General features: G+C 43.4%; 1 protein-coding gene across 4 annotated transcripts; it reads right to left on the bottom strand.

Annotated features, from left to right (window-relative positions):
- Positions 1 to 202: 202 nt before the first annotated feature.
- Positions 203 to 24,747, bottom strand: fam131ab (family with sequence similarity 131 member Ab). 4 transcript variants are annotated; one of them, XM_030109101.1, is made up of 6 exons: positions 24,547 to 24,747; positions 20,108 to 20,247; positions 8,852 to 8,945; positions 8,577 to 8,759; positions 2,172 to 2,303; positions 203 to 877 (listed from the first exon to the last, which is right to left on the bottom strand). In XM_030109101.1, the coding sequence occupies exons 3-6, from the start codon at positions 8,919 to 8,921 to the stop codon at positions 213 to 215; spliced, it is 1,050 nt and encodes a 349-aa protein (XP_029964961.1). In that variant the 5' UTR covers positions 8,922 to 8,945; positions 20,108 to 20,247; positions 24,547 to 24,747; the 3' UTR covers positions 203 to 212. The 4 variants fall into 4 exon arrangements, with proteins under 4 accessions (XP_029964961.1, XP_029964960.1, XP_029964959.1 ...); XM_030109100.1 differs by lacking the exon at positions 20,108 to 20,247; XM_030109099.1 differs by lacking the exons at positions 20,108 to 20,247; positions 24,547 to 24,747 and adding an exon at positions 24,397 to 24,516.
- Positions 24,748 to 25,414: the final 667 nt, after the last annotated feature.

The following is a 25,414-nucleotide window of genomic DNA, read 5'->3' as shown; positions in this document are numbered from 1 at the left end:
AAGTGGAGTAGGACGAGGAGGAAAGCGGTGGGAAGGTCAGAGTCGAAATGCTGCGAGTAAGGCAAAGATGGATGAGTTTACACATCAGTCAAGGGGGAGGGGCCTAAAAAAATCAACATGCTCTGAGGGTTTCTGGACACTGTGAAAGGAGAACGGGGAGTTCTTGCAAAAAAGAAAAAGAGGGATTCAACACTGAGCTGAAAGGCGAGGAGTCATTGGTGGTTTGGCTCTACTGCCCGCTCTTCGTCCTCCTCCTCCTCCTCCTCTTCTTCCTCCTCATCCAGAGACACCACCCCAGAGGACGCCACGTCGGACACCCTCCTGCGAGGGTCGTACTCCACCCCGCCGCCCTCCGCCTCCACCTGGCACAGCGTGCCCTCGTAGTCCTTGCAGGGCGTGTCGTCGTCCTCGCCGGGCGACAGGTACGTCTCGGAGTACGACATGGAGTAGCACGGAGAGTCCTGGCCGCCGCAGGGCCTGATGCCCCGCCCACCCCCGCCCAGGCTGTGGAAGCCGCACTCGCTTCCGCCGGGGCCGCTCTGGCCCACCCGCTGCAGCCGGGCCAGCAGCAGCTCCTCGCCCCCGTGCAGCGCCGACAGGATCTTGGCGGCGAGTTCAGCGGCGTTGCTGTGGGCGTGGCCGCAACCGCCGCCGCCGCGTCGGGCCCCCAGGTCGCGCAGCAGCGGGTGGTGCTCATCCAGGCTGCACAGGCTGGAGCACAGGGTGTCCGGGGAGCCCGCTGTCGGGGAGGGCTCTCCGCTGCCGCCCCCCTCGCCACTCCCCCCTCCGCCCTCGCAGCAGGGGCCCCGCAGGCCCAGGTGCTGGCAGAGCTGGCTGTGGATCAGGTCCTTCAGGTAGGGAGGATACGACGGCACATCTAGAGGGAAGGGTACAGACGATGAACATGGAAACAAAAATAAACAGTATGATATGCTATTAAATTGGTAATTCTACTTTCAGAAGTTATCCAAGGGCTCTTTGAGAATTAATACATTTATATGAGTGGTTTTTAAAGCTCATCTTAAAAGTAATGCATTCCTAGTGTGTCTCCAGAGAGACATGAGGGGCTCAGCTGGCTGCTGTCAAAGGAATCACTCTTTTTATACATCAAATGGATTGATTTTGTGTTTTCAGGTAACATTTTTGTGATAAATCACAATCGTTCATTTGAAAAAAAATAAATTTGCAACTCTAAGAATTATTCAACTGGCAACAGCTTTAGATTATTTAACTGTACAGGTAAGAAGCAGCCACTTCACCATTAGACACAATTCAATTAAATTCATTTCAATTCAGCTTTATTTATAAAGTGGCAATTACAGCATATTCATCTCTACACAATTTTACAGGGAAGTAAGACAAGAGAGTAATAATTTGTTAACCCCATATAGCAAGTATGGCAAACACGTTCTGGGGCCATATACAGCTTAGTTTCTTCTTGAGAGGGCCAAACTGGTAAAATTGTGGCATATTTACTTTTAAATTCAAAATTTCCCACTTTAACACAGCTCCGTTGTTGCAAAGAGAATATATGGTGAAAATGTTTATGTTTAAACAAAACTCAAACAATTATGATGAAGAGATCTACACCATCTCTACATCAATACACTCCGCCTTATCAGATTTATCAAATTGTATGACCACCAAAAAAAAGGAAAACTGACTGAATCTGATTAATACCAGGGTAACTGTGTGGTCAGTTGACGAACATTTGTGTTTCATTCATAAATGTTTTTTTTTTTCTTTTTCTATGAAGTAAGAACTCTCTGATTCGAGGATCAAGACGGAGAAGCAACAACAAGCTCAACTTTATGAGCTGCAACACAGTTTATTGGCTGTTCGGGCCATCGAGATGAAAGCAGTGACACACACACACACACACACACACACACACACACACACACACCTACACACACACACACACACAGAGTGTATTTATAACCTGCTCACACACTCTGCCTCTGCACCAAAGGAAATGATATTAAACTTGCAGGAGGGATATCAAATTGCACTGAGAAACAAAAAAAAAAAAAAAAGGGAGAAGAAGAAGAAGAAAACTAGGGCAGTGGGACAATGGCAAACAGGGAGAGTGAGGAGGGTGAGGAGGAGGAGGAGGAGGAGGAGGAGGAGGAGGAGGAGGAGGAGGAGGAGGAGGAGTGGATAAGATGTACCTGTACTCTGTGTGGTGGGCTCGTTGGCAGGCAGGAAGTCCTCGTCGTACGAGTCGTCGTTGGATTCGTCGCCATCCACTGAAGACCAGGCCCTCAGCTTGGCCTCGGCGATGGCAAACTGCTCCGCCACACCTGATGTCAAACAAATCACACAAATCATCGCCACTGTTAATGTTTACAGTGTGTTGTTCTCTGCGTGCATGTGTATGGTTTCATTACAAAAACACCCAACAGTGACAAGACATGGCCTCAATGTCTCTGCTGTTTCCATGTAAACTGACATCATTTTTAAAACATTGCAGTGTAAACACCAAAGTTTTCTGAAACAAAAACTCAAAAACAAGGCATTTTGACTTAAAACACTGTGTAAAACAGGGCCTAAATCACACAGGTGCTTTGCCTCATATTCCTTGCTTCTTTTGAACTGAAGATCCACTTAAGAAGAGAACAATTCTTAAATTTTTTCATTACAAAACAGAATCACGTTGTTTCTTTTGAAATTGACAATAAATGCATGTGTTTTCAGGCTGCAGGTCACAGATAGTTTCTGCTGCATGGTGATGGATGATTGAGTGATTAGCCCTGAAAGTAACATATGTCACCTATAAGATATGTGTGGCCACAGAGGAGACAGCAGTGTGTGTGTGTGTGTGTGTGTGTGTGTGTGTGTGTGTGTGTGTGTGTGTGTGTGTGTGTGTGTGTGTGTGTGTGTGTGTGTGTTTGGCTGAGATGACTCAGCAAGCAACCAATAAAGGTCCAATCGCCTTCAATCTTCATCAGCAGCCAGCCAATCAGAGAGTGAGACCCTTTTATTTGTCCACGCACCCTCGTCCTCCACCCTCCACTTGCTTTGTATTCCCTCCTCTCCTCCCGCCTGCCTTCCTTCCAATCGTCTCTATCAATGAAACGTTACATCCACTCACCTGACTGTCCTCACTCCAGCGGCCCTGTTTTCAGCTCCGTCCTTCCAATTCTTACTTAGATTTTCCCTCTCTCTCTCTCTCAGTATTCATTCCGTACTCTCCCACAGAGAAAGAGATCGATGCTCTCATTCATCATGCGCTGGATCTGGGCCCTGAACTCTCCTCACAAGCACTGGCACATCCTTGAGTAAATGCAATTGCTTGTTTCTAGTCATTCTCTGAAAGACTTTTTTTTTTTCCATTCCTTCAATTTATTTACAAAAAGAAGATGCACGGCCTTCATGCCAATACATTCTTTTCCAATGCCACTGACGCACGCACCGGGGAGAAGAATAAAGTGACGATGCACACCCACAGGTACAGAGGCACTCCCAAAACCCTCTTCTTCTCTCTCTGTGGCTGTGAAAGCAACACGTTGGCCTACTTTAATGTCAGCCAAAAACATGCTTCATTCATCTTCGTATCTGCACATCTTTTGCACCTGTTTTATTCCAGTTATCCTGACAGAGACTGAGGCAGAAAGGGCGGAGAAGGCCAGGTTACGTCAAACAACACATGCATTGGTGCCTGACCAGCCCAGAAGAGGTCAATGAGAAATAATAAATCTGTGAATGTCGAAATGCCAACTGCTACGTTTGCTACATTAGCTGCAACTACATGGTCACTTTTTTGTCAGTTAGGTTGAATCCTTTCTGACAAGAAGATCAGATTAGTCCCGATTATTACTGAAAGTGCAACATCAAAGCTTGGTGCAAAGTGCATTCAAGAAGAGACGAGCATGGGAGGCTTTTTTGAGTGTGTACGCAGTCACGTCATGATGTTTGGTAAACTGTCACCACAGACATGCGGACAAAACTCAGACTGTCGGAAAAAACCCGGTGTACTGTTTTCATGGACTATGATTGGATGAAAAACCAAAATAAACCCATTTCATTCACCAAATTTCAGTCAGATGGGTTAAATATGATAGAATTGAAGTGTTTATGTGGTGCAAAATTTAATCGGGTCAGCATTTAATTGAACCAATTTTGGTCCATGTAACCACAGTTGGTGTTACAGTAGTCATATCAAATATTCAGCTGCTCTCTGAATATGTATATGGATTGTTTGCTGAAGGCTTTTGTGCAGCGCAATTTACTTCAAAAGCAAACTGATGTACACTGCTTGATAGACTGGTTAGCAGAGAAACATTATTACTGATGTAGAACACACTCACACACACACACTCTTGCTGTCTCTTGAACATAAAAGCACGATTCACTTTCCTCAAAGTTTAAAAATGTGGTTCTTCTGCTGCTAAATGCTCCCCTGTGTCTGGCAGCTACACTATAAATTCACCTGCCGCTTTGGCGCAGGCCAGGTGCTGCACGGAGGCCTTAAAGGTTTTTTCTTTTTTCACTGAAAGCAGCTGCGGCTTGAAACAACGGCAGACAACTTGACGAGTCAACTAAAAAAGATGGTAAAACCAACACAAAGATGTTCAATTGATCCGCGTAGCTGAGAGGATCCTGTCAGGTGATAATTCACTGCGACACCTTCCACACAATGAAGAAAGACAGCTAATTATAGTCGCTTAAGGAACAACAGTCACAGCTTGATGAGATATCACTCCGGATTCTGTCACATGCTGCAAAGAAAATCTGTTCTACAACCTACAGCCAGGTTTAGGTTGTCTGAGGGAGTTTGTTTACTCTTGGAATAATGTAAACGTGGGTAGGCTGTATATATTTCAGTAAAGCTACATTACACCAGAAACTACAATACAGGAACTGCAACATAACTTGAACAATCGAACATAATGGCCTCTTTTCCTGAGGTCCTGCATAAAGTGTGCTATATCACACGCTTGTGTGAAGAGACTACAGTTCCAATTTGTGAGTTTTGTGGATAATTTACTCAGAATAACATCTGTCTGTACAAACCTCTGTGTACTCGGTATTGTTTATGGAGTACTGTACACTGCATGCATTTGTTTGGTTTCGTTACAACAAGCCTACATGCTGACTACATGATTTTCAAAACATTGCCATGTAAACATGAAACTATTCTGAAACCAAAACGCTAAAATGATGCGAGTGAACTGGGCATTAGACACATGCACAGGGCACGGTGTTCCATTGAACAACCAACCTTGGACTAAAGCGGCGAGGCGACCTCCTCTACCAGCAGAGCCACATCACAAGCGCTTTGCATTAACAAGCTTTGCACCCAAAAAAACTGAGTGAAGCTGGACACACACACACACGCGCGCTGGAACACACACATAGCGCTCACTTCACACGTTGGCACATTACTGACTTTATGTACTAACACGCTCGCTGACATTCACACAGAGTGTCCAGTCATCCACAGTCACACCATCACCGGGCTACAAGGAGAAACTTCACAAAAAATAAATGGAGTCAGCACAACTGGCAGCTCCCTCGTGTTGCGGACGTGCACGGATGAAACAAGCCAGATTGGGATTCCTTTATCATGTTTACCTCTGCCCAAGCTCCTCAACTTCATCACATTGTTTTTCATGTTAAACAGTTTTAATAAATAACTGCACAACAGAAAGGATGGCCAGGTCGAACATGTTCGTTGAATATACTACCGTTGTAAAATGCGTCTGACTGAACATATTCTGATCGTTTTGCTTCTTCAGAATCACTAATTAGAGCTGCAGATGAAACCATAAAATCACAGAAGGGGGACGTGAGCGGAGGCCAGAAGCCATGTAAATAGTTATATATTAAAGAGGGAAGGAAAAAGAAAGCATGAACAGGAGGAGGCAGAGAGCAAAAAAAATCGCTCCGTCACGCTGCCACTAGCCAGGAGCGAAACCTTACTGTGCAAATTAACCTTGAGAGTCTGCATTGCAGGGAGCGAATGGCAGGACGGACGGAGGGCTGGTGGGAGGGTGGGAGGAGGAAAGACGAGCGAAAAAAGACGGGAAACAGTGAAGAGGGCAGAGACGAGCGTCAAATGAGGGGACAGAGTGACTGGATGACTGCTGAAGGATGAGTGAGTGAGTACAGGTAGAGGAGGCAGCTGAGAAAAATGACAAACATGTAGTCTTATTTGGATCCCTGATCTGGGTATTCACACTTCATCTTGTTTATACAAGCGGTGTTATTGAGGACTTTTGTTTCAGGTTTGAGTGCACTGTGATTTAATCTATAATCGAACAATAAAAAAAAGTACAATGAAAGCATGAAATATTTTTTGAACAAGGGCAAAAATACAACATCATATCCTGTTCTTCTGCAATGTGCATGTACTGTGCTGAATATTGAATAGGTTGAGTTGTCGATGGCAAATCCACTGAAAATAGGTGTGTTCAAATAATTCATGGACTGGATCGACAGTTTTTATCTTAGATCGAAAGGCCAATTTTCAAAGTCTAACACAACTTGAAGTCCAGAGCGTCAACACATTTCAGCATGTCCACATCCTTTTTAACACTTTTACATATTGTCAGTGAGCCAAGGCTCTATACGGGTTTGAGCATAACATGAGTTCTTGACTGATACACCACTGTCTTGACACTTTTAAAATAAAGGTTTAGAATTTCCGTCAGCCAAACAGTGAAAGAGACAGCTGGACTTCAGGACTGAGGATGGCTGCTGTGTGACAAAAGAACTGTTTCTGTGTGACAACTCACCTTCCTGAAAGAAAGACATCATCAGGGGCCACATGGTGGAACAGTGGTTTGCGCTCTCACCTCACAAAGGTCATGGGTTCAATTACTAAACCTGTGTGGAGTTTGCGTGTGTGGATTTGTGAAAGAACAGAATAGGCCACGTTCTTAAATGTAGAGAAGACCTGAGAAACTGTCTACTGCTTTTAGATTAAGGTCCCTATAGTCGTGTGATGGTGTGAGTGTGCGACAGTGTTGGGAAAGGTTTCAGATCCTTTTTTTTTTTTTTTACAGGAAATCTGGAGTGAATCCAAAGAAAAAAAGGTTTGGAGTCATTGGTTTCATAATATGTATGTGTGGAGTACCTGGCCAATTATGCTTTTTGATGGTTTTCTTCCTTCACGACAATAGAAAAATGCATGACCCATGACCTGACAGCACTCATTTTAAAAGCTACACACCCCTGGCTGCACAGATCAGATTCGTCCAACAATTAGTGGAATACTGGATGTGAATGATAAGCACATCTGCTGCTGGACTGTATATTCAAACTGAAGATTGCAATAAAATAGCATATTATAATGTACACAACGTGTGCATTTATCACCGACATACAGATTGGTGAGGCGAAGGCTCCGTGGCATTTTGGAGTGTTTTAGTGTTTTCTAGAAAAACTTTGCATCGAAGACCCCCATTTGCATGAACTTTCAAGTGAATTCACATCATGTTGTCTTTTCAGAAATCTTTTGATTTTGCAAAGAATGTCTGTATACACGGGAACAAGGGATTCCCATGACTGAAGGATCAGACGTGCGGCAATGTAAGCTAACTACTCGCTATCAAGCTAGTAGCATGTAGAAGTCAAGCTGAAAACAGTGTTCCCAACCACCATGATTAAAACTCTCTGCTATGAAGTTTGATATATGTGCACATTTAACAGGTTTTTCAATTGAACTGCAATCAACTGCCTTATGTGCAGAGCAGTTTCAAGTGGTTTAATCTGCCTTTTGTCTCATTTATTTGTCTCACAACTTTACAGAAGGGCAGCGCCGCTGTTCCTCTATTATTGTCGTTCACCTTGTCGAGAACCAAATCTGGCTGAGAGCCAAGCACCCATTGCACCTCACCTCCAGCGGTGGTCTGGCCAATCTGTTAGCGATCAGGTGACAGTGCCTCCTGCATGCATTCTAACCCCATACTGACTTGCATTGTCTCGTTTTCTAGGTGTTGATCACGTTCAAGTGTGACTCAGGTAAGAGATTGTGGTGTTTTTTTTTTTTTTTTTATAGCATTTTGATTTTGTATTCACCTATATGTCACGGTTTCAGAGGTTATATTAAAACTGGATGGAAATCAAGATACACTGTGGCGCTTTTGCGAGCACCGAGAGAGCGAGACAGAAATCTACACACACACACCCCTGGGCCAATTAGAGGCACCAATTAGCCTAACAAGCTTGTCTTTGGATTGCAGGGGGAAACCAGTGAAGCACCCTGAGGATTCCTACCTTTGTTCTATATTTCCATTTAATTTGACTGTGATCTTTTAACATCGCAGAGTCAGATTGTAACAAGCTATTGAATCAGATCAACTGGACTTGATCACATGTCCTGGAAGATGTTTGATTGCTGATTCAAGTGGCTTCATGGGCTCATATTGTCTCCTTGACTAGGCTGTCTAACCGAGGAGTGAAACATATTCTCAAGCACATGACCTTGCTTTGAGATATCAGGAATGTGGATAATGAAAATATGCATAGACATTCTCACAAGACCTGTTTCCTGAGTTACAACTAGCAATTGTGAGCTCGATGTGGGAGGGTTTTCTTGTAACGTTGGGATGTTGAATTGAGTGACTTACCAGCAGCAAAGCGAGCCTCCTGTTCGCCCTCGGTGAGGTCAGAATAAGAGTTGAAGTCCGACTCCAAAGCTGCCGGAGTGTCGATGGGCTTGCACCAGCCTTTCCACTCTATTAGATGGGCTACTCTACCCTGTGCCATGGCTGTGGGCTTCGTCACATGGTCCTTCACCACCTGGGAAATACCTACAAAGGCAAACATGCAATGTTACACTTAAGATAAACCTTGAGATGATAATTTGCAGCAAGGCAGTGCCACCCCGGTTCATGGCCCTTACCATGCAGGGAGGATCGTGCTAATGCAGCAATCTCTTGGATGGTGAGAGCTCTTCTTGATTTTGGTAACATTTCAATGGTGTCATCAACATTCACCTGAAACGACAAGAGTAAACAAGAAAAAGACACAGATAGTGTGACTCAAAAGTTGTACAGCAGCCGGTGTATTCATCCTGCTATGACTCAGAGGAAAAACCCGCAGCTGCCTTTTGATGGAACAGGGACTCCTGCATTGAAACCTCTACAGCTACTTCAGTGTTTTTTTAAAACCTTGGAAAGTGAAGTGTTTTCTCTTCACACACCAGTCCATGCTTTAACTTCTAGCAACCTTGCACAGGAAGCAGATATTTCTGCTCCTGCTGGTGATTCTACGCTTGCTTAGTTTTTTGGGGGGAAATGTTCTGTTTTGGGTTCGAGACTTAGTAGCTTGAAAAGAGTTAAGAGACAAACACGTGACAGTTTTTAATATAAGTAAATAAACTAATCTAATTTGCATTTTGTGACATAATGATATGGCAGCCATATTGGGCTACATAAAATGGAACTTTTACCATGTGAAATTGAACATATTCATACTGCATAATGTGTTTTCTTTACTCTCAATCTAAGAACTGGTGAGCAAATCTGTTACGTTATGAGAATACCTCAGATGTCATCATACTAAAACAGGGACAGGAGATCGGTGGGTTGAGCATTTGTGAGATTTATGCCTCCAATATACCAAACAGGCTCATCAAACCAACTGTGGCTCACTTCGTTACATCTCAAGTAAAAACATCTATCATCCCCACTGAGTGCTGGTCCTCTTTGACCACCTTCCTCGCCCCTTGCAGCTGTTTTCCAAACCTGGTTTCTGCTGTGACATGTATCGTACATGAATTTGTCATTGACTGTGGCAATACAAGCCTAACCATTATCAACATGTGCTGCTTAATACTGATTGTGCACAGATGCCCCATCTTTTATTGTCTTAACAATGAAGACTGAAAATGTCTCTCCTCAATGTCAGAAATTGTCTCATAAACCATTAAATCAATGGTGGGAAGAAAAAAAAGAAAAGAAAACCTCAGTATCTTGACGTTTTGTTTTGATTCACTCTGCATGTCTACTTTTCTGTCCTGCTGACTCTGTTGTCTCTCTACTTCCATCGCATCCTGCTCGCTTTTTCTTACTGCTACCAAGACATGGCGACTGAGAAAGAGTTACAAACTCAAACGCTTAAAACGTAGATACATCCACAAACCACGCCAGGACCTGACTGTGTCTGTCGACTCAAGGCCGATCTTGGTCTTTACTCGGTCTCAGCTTGTTGAAAATCTTGGTCTTTACTCACATATCTGGTGCCGCAGGTGTTAAAGGAATACTCCACCCAAAAAACCATTTGGCCTCATTTTCTACTCACCCTCATTCTGAGAAACACTCTGGAGCACTTTTTTGACGTTTCAAATGCAGTTGGAGATGTTTGGGAATTTTCGTGGTCAACAAACAGGGACCGACAGAGCCCGACAGAAAAAATGGTCCATAAAGTTCACAAAACGTTCCCATTTTCCTTCATACTGCTCGTCCGCTGTAATCCAAGTGTCCAGAGCGCATAACGTCCATAATTAATTCTTAACGAGGTCATTTAGTACATTTTAAGAGCCCAAACAGGGCTCTCTCATACAGCTCCATTGCATGTCTGCACGCGCACCCTGAACTACGGAAGCCGCGGCAGACCAAGCAACACGCTTGTGCCCTTTCAGCAGGACACCGAATTCAAAGCTTTAAAACAGTAGCCAATCACTTTTGTGATTGTCCACAGCTCGGTCACTCACAGCAGAATATAAACAGCGGAACTTCTTCGTCTACCCTTGCAATTTAGAAAAGTAGTCGCTGAAAGCGCGCAAGCGTCTGGCTTGGTCTGCCGCGGCTTCCGTAGTTCAGGGTGCGCGCGCAGACATGCAATGGCGCTGTACCAGAGCGCACTGTTTGGGCTCTTAAAATGTACTAAATGACCTCGTTAAGAATTAATTATGGGCATTACGCGCTCAGGACACTTGGATTACAGCGGACAAGCAGTATGAAGGAAAATGGGAACGTTTTGTGGACTTTATGGACCATTTTTTCTGTCGGGCTCTGTCGGTCCCTGTTTGTTGACAACGAAAATCCCCAAACATCTCCAACTGCATTTGAAGCGTCAAAAAAGTGCTCCAGAGTGTTTCTCAGCATGAGGGTGAGTAGAAAATGAGGCCAAATCGTTTTTTGGGTGGAGTATTCCTTTAAAGGACATAATTTTGCCTGTTACGTCAAGTCAAAAGACCTGTTCAAGCTTACTTTGCAAGACATTTTCCACTGAAGTGAGACAAATAGAAAAATCAGCTTCAGAAATTTGTTGGCTGATTTCTATGTCATTACACACATGAAGACAAGTAAGAATTAAAAAAATCTCAGACTTATTTTGTGCTTGGATTGCTTCATTTTGTGTGTGTGTGTGTGTGTGTGTGTGTGTGTGTGTGTGTGTGTGTGTCTCTATTAGGTACACACTGCCACTGCTGTTACCCAAGCGAGGCCTCCCGAGTGGAAACGAACACTTAAGAGGACCAAACTGAAAAGCACCCCCTCCTCCTCACCTACATCAATCTGTCTGCGCTCTAAAGCCAAACCACAGTGGGAGTATCGAGTGTTGACAAGTTCCTTTGTCTGCTAACTCTTTTTATAGACCCACCTGCTCTCACGTGCGAAACAGTCACGTCAACGGCAAAGGCCTCACGCTGAGCCGACGCCACCGTGCCGTTCCTCAATGTGGGTCAGTGCACTCGGCTGACTGGGCAATTTGATGACGGTGTGGGGCAGACAAGCACATCCCAACAGGTGCAGACTGTGTCCAGTGCATGATGGAACTGATAGTGGCTGCCAGACACTATGGTTTCTGTCACTTTTATTTTATTTAGAGGAGCAAAGATGAGGATTTTTTTTTTTGTATTCCAGAAAAGTGGAGCTGCTGTGTAAAATTAATAGGGAATTAGACGACGTGGCCTTTCATATAACTGAGAATTGAAGGGTATTTAGACCGACAAATGTTTGAATATGATGTGAAACCAGCAGTATAGTTCAAAAAAGTGGGATCAAAGCTTTTTGTTGCATCTATGAAAAGCAGCTCTCGTCCTAAAAGTTCCTGTCAAAATTGTAAAAGGATTTTTTTCCCCCTGATTTCATTGTGTTTTCAGCCCTGATGACATATTGTCCAACATTTTCCAAATATTTCTGAAAACTTCTAAAATTTTTTTGTTCAACTCGGCCCATTCTGAAAGAGCATGAGCACCACAAAGACAGCTAATCTGTTCTTCTGTTTAACATCTCATTTGCTCTTTGCATGGTTGAGTGTTTTCCAACTGTATCCACAGGCAATGGTTTTTCAAAACTGTTTCAATGGCTGGGTCTGTTGGTGTGAGGGTCACTACTATCTGATATTTAGTTTTTCATGGTAACATATCTCATCTTTAACATTTAATTAATTATGTTTTACTTGATTTGACTTGCGAGCATCCTCGTATGATTCACATTTTGCACAGGACCCCAGTTTGTGATGGACAAGCCACCTGTCCAGGATGAACTCTGCCAATCGCCCAGAGTCAGCTGGGATCGGCTCCAGCTTCCTGCAACTCCATGCTGGATACACTGTGGATGGTGCAGGTATAAATAAACCACATCTATACTCATCCAAAAAGGACTTCCAGTAAAAAAAAAAAAAGATAGGAATGAGAGCCCCCAACCTCTCGAATTGAACTTTGCACGTTTTGTCTCAAGGCAAAAGGGTTTTTTTTTTTTTTTTTTTTTGTTAATTGTTTTTAACATAATGTATAATGATTCAATAGACAGCAGACCTTGTCTTTTGCCACTGATTTGATATTTGGTCAGTCTGCAACTGTCGGAGAGCTAATTTTGTCATTTTAATTCAGTAATAAAACATGTGGTTCAAGGAAAAGGACTACTTTCACCCTCCACCCATTTGTTTATCTCCCCCTTTAGGCACATTGCTGTTGGGTGCTTTGTTTGTTGGTTGGTTAACAGGATAAAACCGGATAATAGATCTAACAGGCTGAACGATAATGGAACATTGAAAAAGTGATTAGTGGGAGGTTTGCTCTCTCTGAGAGCCTTATTTTATTGTTTTCTATGAAAAGCCATACCCTGTTTGAGTTTTGTTGTTGCTGTGTACTCCTGGAAGCTCTCTGGCACCCCCCAGGGAAGGCCCACCCCTTTCAGAACCACTGCTTTAGGCTATGTAAGCATTCGTTCAGATCTTGTGAAGTGAAACCTTCCATTAATACTTTCTTCCATCATTAAGTGACTTTTTAACATTGAGACATTGAGTTCATAGAGAAGAGGACATTACTAGATGAAGTTAGTTCACAATAGAAACATTTCCCTGACCTTAAAACAAGTGAAATGCCAGCTTGAGCAACAAACAAATAATCAACAAAACGGTTTGTCCGGAGGGCTCGGTGAGAGCAGGGTGGATACCGAGCTCCTGATCGTATCAGCCGCTGCTGCAGGCACTGTAATCCTCTTGCACCATGGAGCGGCTCGCAGATCAGAGCGAGGATAATCTGGAGGAGACGTGACACGTACCCTCGAGGAGCGCGAGAACAATATATTGTGTTGGCTTTTAATTGAAAATGGAGTCAGACTCTTAATGTTGTCCACCCACCACTGAACATGGTTTCAAATAGTTGTCCTGAGAAATCAGTGCAGTGGGTTGTGGGAGGATTTGACACACCTTTGGGGGGGATCCAACCTGAAAAACTCCCACTTCACCATGCCTAATATCTCCAAACTTCATTTCACAGCTGTTGTTTTTCCAGTCGGGTATTCAGACCAAAGTACTTGGATCGTCTGGTATTTGTGAAGTTCAGAGAGGCCAAAGTGCTGCGTTGAGGCCAGTGATGTCTCCGAAAATGTGCCATCATAGCTTCTATTAAAATGTTAAAGCTACATCCAGTACTGGCTTTAGCAGCCCTAGAAGTTCATTACTCAACACACTGTTGTACAGGTTGTGCTCTTATATTCTGCAGCATTTTGATTGCTTGGTGGTGAATGTAGGCGGCAGTGGTGTGGTGTAGTGAGTGGGCCGTCATGGAACTCATAGCAATGTCACAAAATGATCGCAGGTTCTCAACAGCCAAATAAAGGTGAGAGCCATCTCATCATATGACACAAGACCACAGATTTTACCCATCATCTTTCTTCAGTGGTCATAATCACAGAACCTGTTTTCACCACAATTCCTGCACGCAAACTTGAGATCTGAGGTTTGCTGGTTCAAATCCTGTAGATAACAGGTCACCACTGTGTGTCTGAGAAAGACCCTTGACCCAGGAGCTCTCTGGATGCCACACTATAGCAGTCCACAGCTTCTAGGATGTATACTCAAGGTACTCTAGGAATAGGATGGGTTAAATGCAGGGAAGGAATTTCCCAAGCAGATCAATAAAGCATGCTTTCTTCATTTTTTTTTAAGTTGTGAGGTGGGGCACCACATGCAGCAGTGAGTCAACCATTCATAATCCTGCCACAAGTTCACCTCTTTTCATTCCTTGTTCTCAGTTTGACATAAATACAGTTTGGTCACAAACTCTGACAAACATCTCGAGAAAGTATTCACTATCACTGTCACCGGTCATAATGTTATGGCTGAACAGTCTGGATGAGAAAGAGCTTTTTGAAAGTGGGTAAAACCGTCAGCCTGAGTGTCTCCTACTCCATTGATCTTCCTCTTGCTCCCCTCCCCCCGCCACTTCCCCACTGCCCTACTGAACAGCAGAGTGAGCCCAGAGCAGACTGAGTGCTTCAATTACACTGCTGCATCGCCTCTTTTTTCCACCACACACAGATAAACACACCTCAAACACGGCTCCACAGAAGACTGAGCAGGTTTGAACGGGACGCGTTTGAGTGTCTGGGCTTTTCAGAGGAACTATCCGGGCACCAGAAGAACAAGGAAGGTTAAAAAGCCATAAATCTTCACGGTCTACTGCATGCAGACAGTAGGCTGTCATGATGCCGCTCAGGTTCACCTCTGGCTTTTAAATCACTGGTTAACTGGCGTATTTCTGAGCTCGCACAGCCCAGAGACATCGTGAGAGGAAAACTCAACTACATTCTTTAAGTCAAGAGCAGACAAGACATTCAGTGAGTGATACAAAGCCAACATGACTAATGTCTACAAATCTGCTTTGCTTGAAAGAATGAAGTGCATTTCAAGGTTTTATGTATTGATTTGTTCCACAAAATGCTGGGATTGTGTGCCGATGCTAACCTTATGCTGATTGGTGATGTACTCGTATAATCATATAAATGAATATAAATAACTCATAGAAATAAATAACAGAGGAGGTGCTTTTGTTCTGGTTGTAGATATTACAACAGGAAAAATGGATAAAGTGAGGCTAAGGAGTATAAAACTGGACTAAACTGTTTTGACAAGTTTGGGATGACTTTTTTTTTTTTTAACTATGGATTTTTTTTTTAATGTGTTCCTGGTCATAAAGCATGGTTTGTGTCGTCCCCCCCCCCCCCCCCCCCCCCCCCCCCACACACACACACACACACGCACAATCGATTTGGCACATTTGCGTTCATGACTATAGAATATTGGATGTCTGTTGCTGATCAGGGAAAACGGACGGCTCTGGCCGCATCATCGATCATAAGCAAAGCTGTGGGTCAGAAACTGCGAAATTAGACATTTGGTTGGACCAGTCAAAAGTTTTGTTGGGATTTAAACATTACTGAGAAACTGAGGCAAAAAAGTACAGTTTAGCGTATTTTTACTTAATTTTTTTTTTTTTTTTTTTTTTTTTTTTGAGGAATAGTTTCTATCAAATATTGGTGGGAAAATACATCATTTGACAGATGAGATGACAAGATATGAGTGGTTTCTGTTAAACAGATGGGTGAAATATCTGGTTCCTCTCATGGAAAATAGCGTGAACATTCTCCTCTTCTTTTCTCCCCTCCATCCTTTGCTTTCTGTCTCCAAATTCTTCCAACAAGAAAAACTAAACACAGCCACAATTCTGCATTTCTTTGCTTCATTGTAGCCGACCATGCAAACTGGTACTGAAGTGAGACCTAAAAACAAAGTTGAATGAAAGACATGTAGCGAGCCGTGGTTCTCACAGCGCCGCTCGTTCAACACCAGGCACGCCCACAAAGAAAGAGGCCGCATTTCATAACGGATCACTTTGCCGCCGCTAATCATAGCCTGGCTGCCTCACTGCGACACATCAGGCTTGCACCCAGATGGCGCGCACAGGCAATAGAGGCGACGCGGATTCATCAGCCTCATTACCGTCATCATCTTCATCATCGAGCATTCCTCTAACATCAGTCACATACAGAGCCGAGCTGGTTTCGACACTGAGCCAAAACATTCTGGCTGAAGAGTTGATGTTATGAACAGGAAAAAATGAACAAACATCAAGATTTGAGCAAGTTTGTGATGGCTCGATGACTGGGTCAGAGCATCTTCAAAACTGCCGCTCTTGAGTGGTGTGAAGTTTAGGTTCCCAATAGAAAGATGGAAAAGTCCAGAACCTGTCAAACTCAGAAAAACCCAAGCCTTATGTGTTTGTCATGAAAGTCACATCTCCTCAAACTCAAGGGATTGTGCTACTGACACGTTGGTAAAAGATACCGTGGAACACACCACTGAATCAATGGATGATTTAAAAACGAAAAGCAAAAAACAAATAAAGAACCTTTCATTCTCAATTTTGATGAACCCCAACATCTCAAATGATTCTTCCTCTTCAAGAATCATCTTCGTGGTAAAGGATGTAGCATATTTTTAAAAAAAAACTTAATCAGACTGTTACAGAACAATTTAACGAACGAGCAGAAGAAGAATAGAAGAAGTAGCTACAGACTCACACACCAGTACAAACAGAAAATTCAAGAAGGTAACAAGTGGCAAGGACTACCAGCAAAATGCTCATTAGCAGTAGTAATAAGCATTACTGCCCCCTCATGTGCAAAAATGAAACAACTTGAATGTTATGTACTGTTAAGTGGTGGGGATTAGGTATCATTTCTAAACGAACACACAGATTGATTAATAATACAATGTAGAAATTGAATCATTTTTATTTGATGGTAGAGACATCACACGGCAAATTATTATAACTATTTTTGTAGTTTTAAGAAAAATTTTCACCATTTTTTAGCAAGGCTCTGGACTGTAAAACATGTGGTCCCTCAGGATTACATTAAAAATTTAAAAAAATACAATGAAGAAAAGCAATTTTCCAGAACGAAGCATCTGATGTAGTATTATGTAACAGTGAAAACTATTCACCTCTTGCTAGCAAAGCTACATTCGCATCTATTTATACTATAAAGTCAAAAGGAGTTTTTGAAGAAGCTGCACTCGGTGTGTGTAATATTTGCAGACAATAAAACACATGTAAAAACTAGTAGTTGCCATATTGGCTAATTATACTATATCTGTACTGGTTTGGTCCGATTAAGAACAAGAAAAGATTTTATGTCCCAATGAAACAAGTTCACAAGGTATTTTCACTCCTCAACTTTAATCAAGTTCTTTTCGACAGATCCACCGTCTGACTCCCAAATTACCACCAGCAGGCGGTCGACACAGTCTTTACTTTGTTTTGAGTCATTTGTCTTCAACTCATCATACATTCTTTAAAAAAAACTGTCTCACACTTGCACTGAATGATGAAAACTCAAATAAGCCTCTACTACTGGTGTAAGTGGATCAGCAGCTCCGCAGCAGAGACTCTCTGTTACATTCACACATCACTGAGACTCCATTTAAAATCCCAAATTAAAAATTAATTGCTAATCACGCTGAATGGCTTGTAAATAAGTAGAAAACCGACTGGTTGACATTAATGAAAAGTCGAATGGGGAAAGAACCCAGGGTTGAAAACACACATTACAGACTTGAATAGCTTGATTAATAAGGTAATTATTAAACTAGGAAAGGTTGAGAAAATAATTTTCTGCTTCATGTGGCAAATTACAGAGAGACTGTCATTTTTGATCGGGCGTGTCTGGTAGGTGCCTCACTGGGTTACAATTCACTCGGTTACCTGTAGCCTTAGCTTCCATAAAACATTTTTCTTTATCGTCAGTATTTTAGAAATACGGAAACATGTACAGTATAAATGCTATTTGCAAACATGTTTGGCATTATTACAGCATTATGCTAGTTATGTGCCCTGATAACATTTATGAGAAATGTCTTTTTTATCTATCTCATTGTCATGTTTTTAATGCAAATCCTGTATTGTCGCCATCAATCAGTTATCTCTCCCTCTGGTTAGGTTTGATATGTTTGCTAAAAAACTCTATTAATTGAGAACATTTTCAGGATAAGCTTCTTCAAATTATGGTGCTTATATGTCCTAAAATGAGTCTGACTCCCACCTTTATACATTCAAACCACCACTTTGCTTTCACCCTCCGTAAATCAAGCCTTACAGCTATAATGAAGTTACTGCAAAAGCGCCTGCTGCTTCTTAGAGCACGTTTTGCCCTGTCACAGCAGGAGGGGAAGGAGCCTATTAATGCTTGGTGCTTTCTACATAAGCGAGGTCCAGCTCCTGCGCGTGCCGGGTCTGTGTCGGGCCTTACTGGGACTCTTAACGCAACCAAGCCATCATTAATTTCACTGGTGCTTTCCCTACTGTGACAAGCCATAAGGTAATGTCTGCCATTAAAACCATCTCCTAGCGCCTCTATTGTGAAAAATCAGTGAAGAAGAAGAAGAAAAATCAGTCAAGGGCAGGTACATAATAATTTTCCAGCCAAGAGACAATAAATTTGCACATAAAACCACAGTAGTGCAAAGAAAAATCTTGTAGTCACACAAAAGTGGCATTAATGTCAGACACAGTTGTCTGATTAACCATGAGTGTCAATCATTGTGTAAACCTTCCTATCCAGCACTGGGTGAGTAAAAAATTAACCCGAAAATATTTCAGAAAGGATGTTTGTTATGTCCTTGATTTCACTTTGAATATATGCTTGAATAAAGTTGCACTAATGCTGCTCAGGAAACTGTTAATGAGCTTCTGATGAGCAGATGTGGAAAAAAAAAAAAACAATGTAACCAAATGGGACATGTCCAGCCTAATGGGAAGTTAAAGATAGATATATCTTCTTTACAAAGAAAAAACAATAATTTGATAACAGAGGCAAAAATAAATAAATAAAAATTCATTCAAGACTTTATTTCTACTTACTATTCAAGAAAAACATTTAATGGCAGACTTCATTTTCAAGATTTCTAAGTGCACCCCCTAAACGAACTTTGGATCCGTCGCTGATCAATCATGACAGGCTCCCGATGTAACGGCTACAATGGCCTAATCTACTCAAGCTTCAGGTGTAGAAAAAAATGGGTTCAAACTTTATATTTCTAGCAAACGTGTGGAAGATGATTGAGAAATGGGGAAAGAAAACACTCTAACGATCCATTCAGTAGTTTTTCTTGCAGACCGGGTCATTCAGCAAATGAATATTTGTGTGATCGATGTCTGAAAATGCTAACATAGTGCCTGTTTCCATTGGTTATGAAAATAGCTGTAAACTGTCTCAACTTTCAGAGTAAATGGTCTTGTTATTACGGTGAGAGACATTTCCTCAAATGGCTCCCCGTGACTTTTGTTATTGAACTCTCCGAGATGGGATTTTCTTTTCTTTTCTTTTTTTTTTTTTGTCATTCAAATTCAGATTTATTTGATCTAACATCCTCTACCAACATGTCTAATTCAGCATTCAATAAATTCATGGTGAACGCCAGCAAGCAAATAAAGAAGTATCACAGTGGTTTTTATAATAAATCAACTACTTCAAAATCTATTAAAACATGAATGAGTGGTGTATATTTTCAACAGTAAAAAAGCGCCTCCTAACACTGACATGCATTGTGCTGTAGTACTGAGCTGGTAAGGAAGAGAAATGAACCACTAGGAGGAACAAGGAGGTGCGAAAGCTTGAAAACTAATTGATATAAGTGCAATCGGTATTGTAATCATGAGTTTTGAGAGGAACAGTTTTCTCTTTTTCCAGCCAAGCCATCATAAGTGTTCAAAACTTTCAGGTACAGGTTATCAACTTGTGGTCATGACAAATGGGGCTATGAGTCACATCGAAAACTCTTGACGAGGCCCAGCAGAGCCACAAATGCTAAGCCATTAGAAAAAAGGCAGAGCAGTGCTCTTTAATAAAGAGAGAGTTAAGGGCACCTCGCTGAAGTCCAGAGCGCCCAGAGGTGCTGTCAGTATCAGTCTGCGTGCCAAGCAGGTCCGCGTGCTCCCCAAAAGCGTGAGGTCGGACAGGGAGCTCGCTTCGCTCCAGTCCACGCGCAATGAACGGTCGACCGCCACTGTCGAGGAGGAAGAGAGCCACGTGAAGTTCACAACAGACCAACAAATCCTAAAACTCACAGCAGCTCTGCTCCACATTCTGGCTCTGAGTATACAGAGGGGAAAATATTGACAAAATACATTTTATATACTGTAGTATAAATACCACATATTTTTCTTTTTAACTGGAGCGAGAGCGACCAACTATGAGTTTTAGGATGCGGCTAACCTCTACCGCCACTGGCTGAGATCATCATGCCAGCCAAACTACCAGACCATGCCTCCAAGCGGGCCGAGGGGCGGTGATGGCCGTATCAGGGAGTGTGTGGTGGTTCTGTATCTCACTGCAGTTTTCACACAAAGAAAACCCAATCACAACATGAAAGTTAATTCCTGATACGAATACACAAAGTGCACAGAGAAAAGAGAAAAAACTGTCAAACAAATACTCAATTAAAAATATTACAATCCTGGTTGTAGCAGGTCTATTATTTGGGGATGCTAAAATAAAGAACTTAAAAGATACTTTGAAGCAGTTGTTACTATGCCGTTGTTGTTTTGTTTTAATTTAGTGCAGTGTAGCCGGAGAAAACCTTGTGAGATAACAAGGGAAAGGGTGAGTGTGCAGGCCCCTCTTCCATGCATTTCCAAGCCATGCCGCGTCATGCAGGTACGACTGGCTGCAGCCCAAGCCTGTTTGATATCTCATGAAGAGGATCCAGATTGTTGGAAGGAGAGAAGCCGTGAGGCAAAAGAATAAGAGACGCCTATGATACTGTCAGTTCTCTTATTTTTCACCTCCCCATTGATTAATTTAATACATGTCATACAATATACTGGGTTGGGGGTGGAGGACAACATGGACCGCAAATGTCACCAAGCGACCTCATGCCCACAAACGTCACATAACCTCCTTCAGATATATGACAATCCGGTTGATTACACGAGTTTAACCTTTCTATCAGCGGCCCTCATCGGGACCTGACACACTCTGGGACCACGCAGGAGCAGAGGTGCCTATTAACTGGCTGCCGGATGGGATTTGGGAGTAGGGAGGGGTGGGCGAATGATTTCAGCACCATGGACAGCTCCCACCACATCCTGGCACTCACCACACACGTGCGTGCTCGCCCCACTCTATAAATCAGATTTGCCAAATGAGATTAAGAGGTGGGCCTCTAAATGTCAGTGCCTGGCTCTTCTTTCCGGCGCTCCGCCGCCAGGAGCCGTTTCTGGTTACTGTCTGTGAAAAGAACAACTCGCTCGATTAGTCGCCGGCACCCATCTCAAATATTGAGTCCAATATCAAGGCCGATCACTCACTCCCCACTGGGTCAAAGCCTCCGCCGTTTAGCACCCGGGGCTCAAGTTGCCCACCAGCAGAATTCAATATGTGCCGTTTAATTGGGTGTGATGAGATCAGGTGCCCTGTGGTGTATTGTATCCTTGAATCTAGGCCACCTCGGTCAATGAAAGTATTGTTCGAAGGAGTGAGAGATGCGAGAGATTTGCAGAATGTGACGGTCATTCGAGCCCCCAGCGCCCACAAACAGGCTCACGCAGGATTTAACACTGACACATCAGCTGTCAATTTCCACAAAATACATACAGATTTCCACAGCCTGTGCCCAGAGAAGCGGGAGCGTGTGGACCGCTGCGTGCACAAGATTCGCTGTGTCTCTCAGGTCACGTAGAGGCAGCTGGGCAGAAACGACGGCAGAAACACCTCTCTGCAGCCGGACACAACGACATGGGATTCCCACAACCAGACTGTGAGCAGGAAAATGAATGAATGAGGAATGCACGAATGAACCAACTCATATGAATTGAAATCTTTAACAAAAAATAATTACTTACTTCTTCAGTAATTTCTCTATCTTGAGAAAGGCTTTTCTAATTGGTGTTTAATAAAAGTTTTAGAAGGTTTTAAAACTGATTCACTAGAATGTCACACCAGTGTTTGTTTATTTTACATATTCATTGCATGGAAACAGCAAAATTTATTTTGTCACATACATACATGATTACAATGGACACCTGCACTGTTATGCGCTCAAGAATATTTTGTAATTCTGCAATTTTAGGGCACCTACTAAAAATTTCAGAATTTCACCCTCAAGTGTAATTAAATTATCTTCTCATACTTAAAAACTTTGAAATCAATACAAAAATACTTGCAAAATATGCAATCAAACCTCATAAAATTGCACAAAAAACTAATTCATATCATCATTTATTATAAAAAAAAATAATAAATTCAATGGACCCAGCCATCCTACTGTAATGTGTTATTTACAAAAAAATTACAGTAAACATGACACACAACACTTTTAGCATAAATAACGTTGTTTTCTTTAAACATGTTGATGCTTATAAAAGGAATATAAACCTTGTATTTGTCGTTTTCCTCCACAGTTTTCTAATGCTACTGCCATTTGCCCAATAAAGGGTTAAGCCGTTTCAATGACATGACGGTGAATGAGAAAGGAAATAAATGAGGGATGGTGCTGCATTCTGAATGAAATCCCTGCCACATGGGGAATGGGATGAGCCTGAAACTTGTGGCGGCTCTCCCGTGTGCATGAGCTTACGATCATCCTCTGACTGTGATCCGCCACAACTGAAGCCGCAGCAGCGTCTCCTCTGCAGCTTCATGATATTTCTATTTATCTGAGAGCCGATTTGTACTTACAGGTCTTGCTCCCACACACACACACACACACACACACACACTGCTCTCCCTGTAGTTGCTGTTGTCGTGGAAACTGCAGATGGAGAGACCTCAGCCGTGCATGTCTCTCCCTTTCCTGTCTCTGGTGTCTTTCAAGCTTTCTGAGAGACTTATGAACAAATCAACACAATTAGGTCAGGACCAACAACATGAGCTCTCTCTACCCCCCCCCCCCCCCCCCCCCCCCCCCCCCCCCCTCTCTCTCCCTCTCCGTCACACATATCCAGGCACACACACAGAGATATGAGAGTCAAACAGGTGGCTCACAATAGACAAGCAGCAAGAACACCTTTCCGTCACTGAAAATGAGGGGGGTCTCCGGAGAATCGGGAGCTTCTCTTCATGCAGGCTGCAACCAGGAGATGATGCGCTCATATCATCGTGAATTGACTTGAAAGGACAGATTACAAGGTGGATGGATGTTTTACAGCTGCATGGATGGTTGGATTTGTAGATGGATGGATGGATGGATGAGACCCAGACCAATAAATAACGGGCATTTGGGGTTAGGGGGTGGACGGGATGATAACATCTGGTGGAGGAGAGACGCGTCAGAGAGGTTAGGGGAGTAAAGCGCGCACAAGACACGGCCCCTCCGGCGACATTCACAGCAGCCGCCAGACAGAGGCACGCGCGCACGGCCAAAGGTGTAAACAACCGTGAGAGCAAATAGATGCGGCGGCAACAGGGAGTTTGTTTCTTGGCAACAACAAAGCGATCCATGGCGTGCGTTCAGAGGAACCGACCCCGACTGCCCTTTCCAATTTCTACGAATGCATCTTAATCTGACATTTTAAGGACAGATTATCCCCCATTCTCCGAAAACGACACGTCTCAAGATTTGTCCGCGTGTGTGAGCGCACAATGAGGATAACAAGATTTTTATTTTATTTTTTTTTAAGAAAGATAAAGGAAGACAGAACTGGTCCATACCTTGCAGCTGAACTGTGTCAGTGCGGTCAGAACCATGGTGTCAGGACGGAACCTCGCGTTAGTACAGAATAAAAAGACACCGAGCATCCCTCCGCGGTGTCAAGAGCATCTCCGTCTTCTCAGCCTCCGACTGCCGTGCTCGCCAAAAAAAGCTTCTTTTGCAACTCTCGTAGCCTCGCGATGTTTTGGGCTGGAAGACACCCCCCCCCCCCCCCCATCCCCACCACCCCCACCAAAAAAAAAAAAAAAAAAAAAAAAGAAATAAAACAGGTACGGTACCCTCTGTCAGCTCGTATGTTGTGAATTAAACGTTGCATTTACCCTTATTTGTCTGCATATGACTCAGCAGCGCAATTTCATATGCAAACTATAAGCAACCCCCAAAATGTCACCCTCTGCACCTTGGCTGCAGCAAAACAAATGCGGTAAAGAAAAAAAAAATCAGGCTTCCTCCAGCGTGCTTGTCTCCTTATTTTAAACCAAAGCAAATTAAGACGTTGCTTACCAATAGGCGATTTGGAGCTGATACAGCCCATTGTCGCAGCTGCATGTATGTAGAGCCTTTTGAGAATCAAGCAAAAAAAAAAAAAGAAAAAGAAAAGAAGGAGAAGAAATCTCCCCCTAATTTTCTGGTGTACGAGGAGTAGGAGCGTACCTCACTGACGGAAAAGCCTCTGTCACTCTCCGCTGGGTTCCGGTGCGCGCTGCCGTGCTCAGACCGCCGGAGTGACGCTGAGGGCGGGGGGAAGTCCGGCCATCACTTCTGCAGCTCCGCGCTTTCTTCTCTGCCTCTCACTTGATTCCGATCCATACATACAAAAAACACTTTGTGCAGCTTTTTAAATGTTATTTTTGGTTCTTTGCTGCGTCTCTCCTGGCTGCAGGATCCGGGCTCTCTGGTTCAGCACCACAGGCAGTGGACAGCGCTCTGCCCGGAGGCTGCGGCTGCATGGGCTTCCCGTCTCAACGTGGCAGCACTCAGGGTCAAAGAGGTGAGTAAGTGATGGTTATACTTCTTCTTTTTTCTTTCCTCCCGTCTTTCTCAGGTCAAGTCAGTGGAGTTCACACCACACTGTCAGCACAGATCCGTGCGCGACCTGTGTGCGCCTTTTTCTCTCACCCGGCCAGAGAGAGGACCTTCGGAGACTTGACACATTGATACAGAAATCCCACGCTTTAGCACTTATATACATCCTCCACCTCAGGGAGAGAGAGAGAGAGAGAGAGAGAGAGAGAGAGAGAGAGAGAGAGAGAGAGAGAGAGAGAGAGAGAGAACAAGTTTCCGCCTCTTTGTGCTGACTTCCCCTGCTGGGTAGAAGCGGAATGAGATGTGATTGGCTGGTGTCACCTTACATACCAGCCGACACGAGGAGGAGGAGGGAGAGGAGGTAGAGGAGGTGGAGGGGGGAGGAGTTCGCTGGGCGCATAGAGGAGGAGCAAGATGTCAACTAAGGATTGCATTTCTCCTCATCTATATACCAGCTGACATAATGACAAACGAGGACCATGCTGCATATTTCAAC

The sequence above is a fragment of the Salarias fasciatus genome, chromosome 14, assembly GCF_902148845.1.
Source record: "Salarias fasciatus chromosome 14, fSalaFa1.1, whole genome shotgun sequence".
NCBI lineage: Eukaryota > Metazoa > Chordata > Actinopteri > Blenniiformes > Blenniidae > Salarias > Salarias fasciatus.
This window is presented reverse-complemented; position numbering and strand designations above follow the sequence as displayed.

Excerpts from the sequence above, each read along its gene's own strand:
- fam131ab (XM_030109098.1), bottom strand. The coding sequence starts at position 23,978 with ATGCTCGGTGTCTTTTTATTCTGTACTAACGCGAGGTTCCGTCCTGAC. Across the intron at positions 8,760-8,851 it reads AGCACGATCCTCCCTGCATG|GTATTTCCCAGGTGGTGAAG; the intron begins GTAAGGGCCATG and ends TTGCCTTTGTAG. Across the intron at positions 878-2,171 it reads GCCCACCACACAGAGTACAG|ATGTGCCGTCGTATCCTCCC; the intron begins GTACATCTTATC and ends CCTTCCCTCTAG.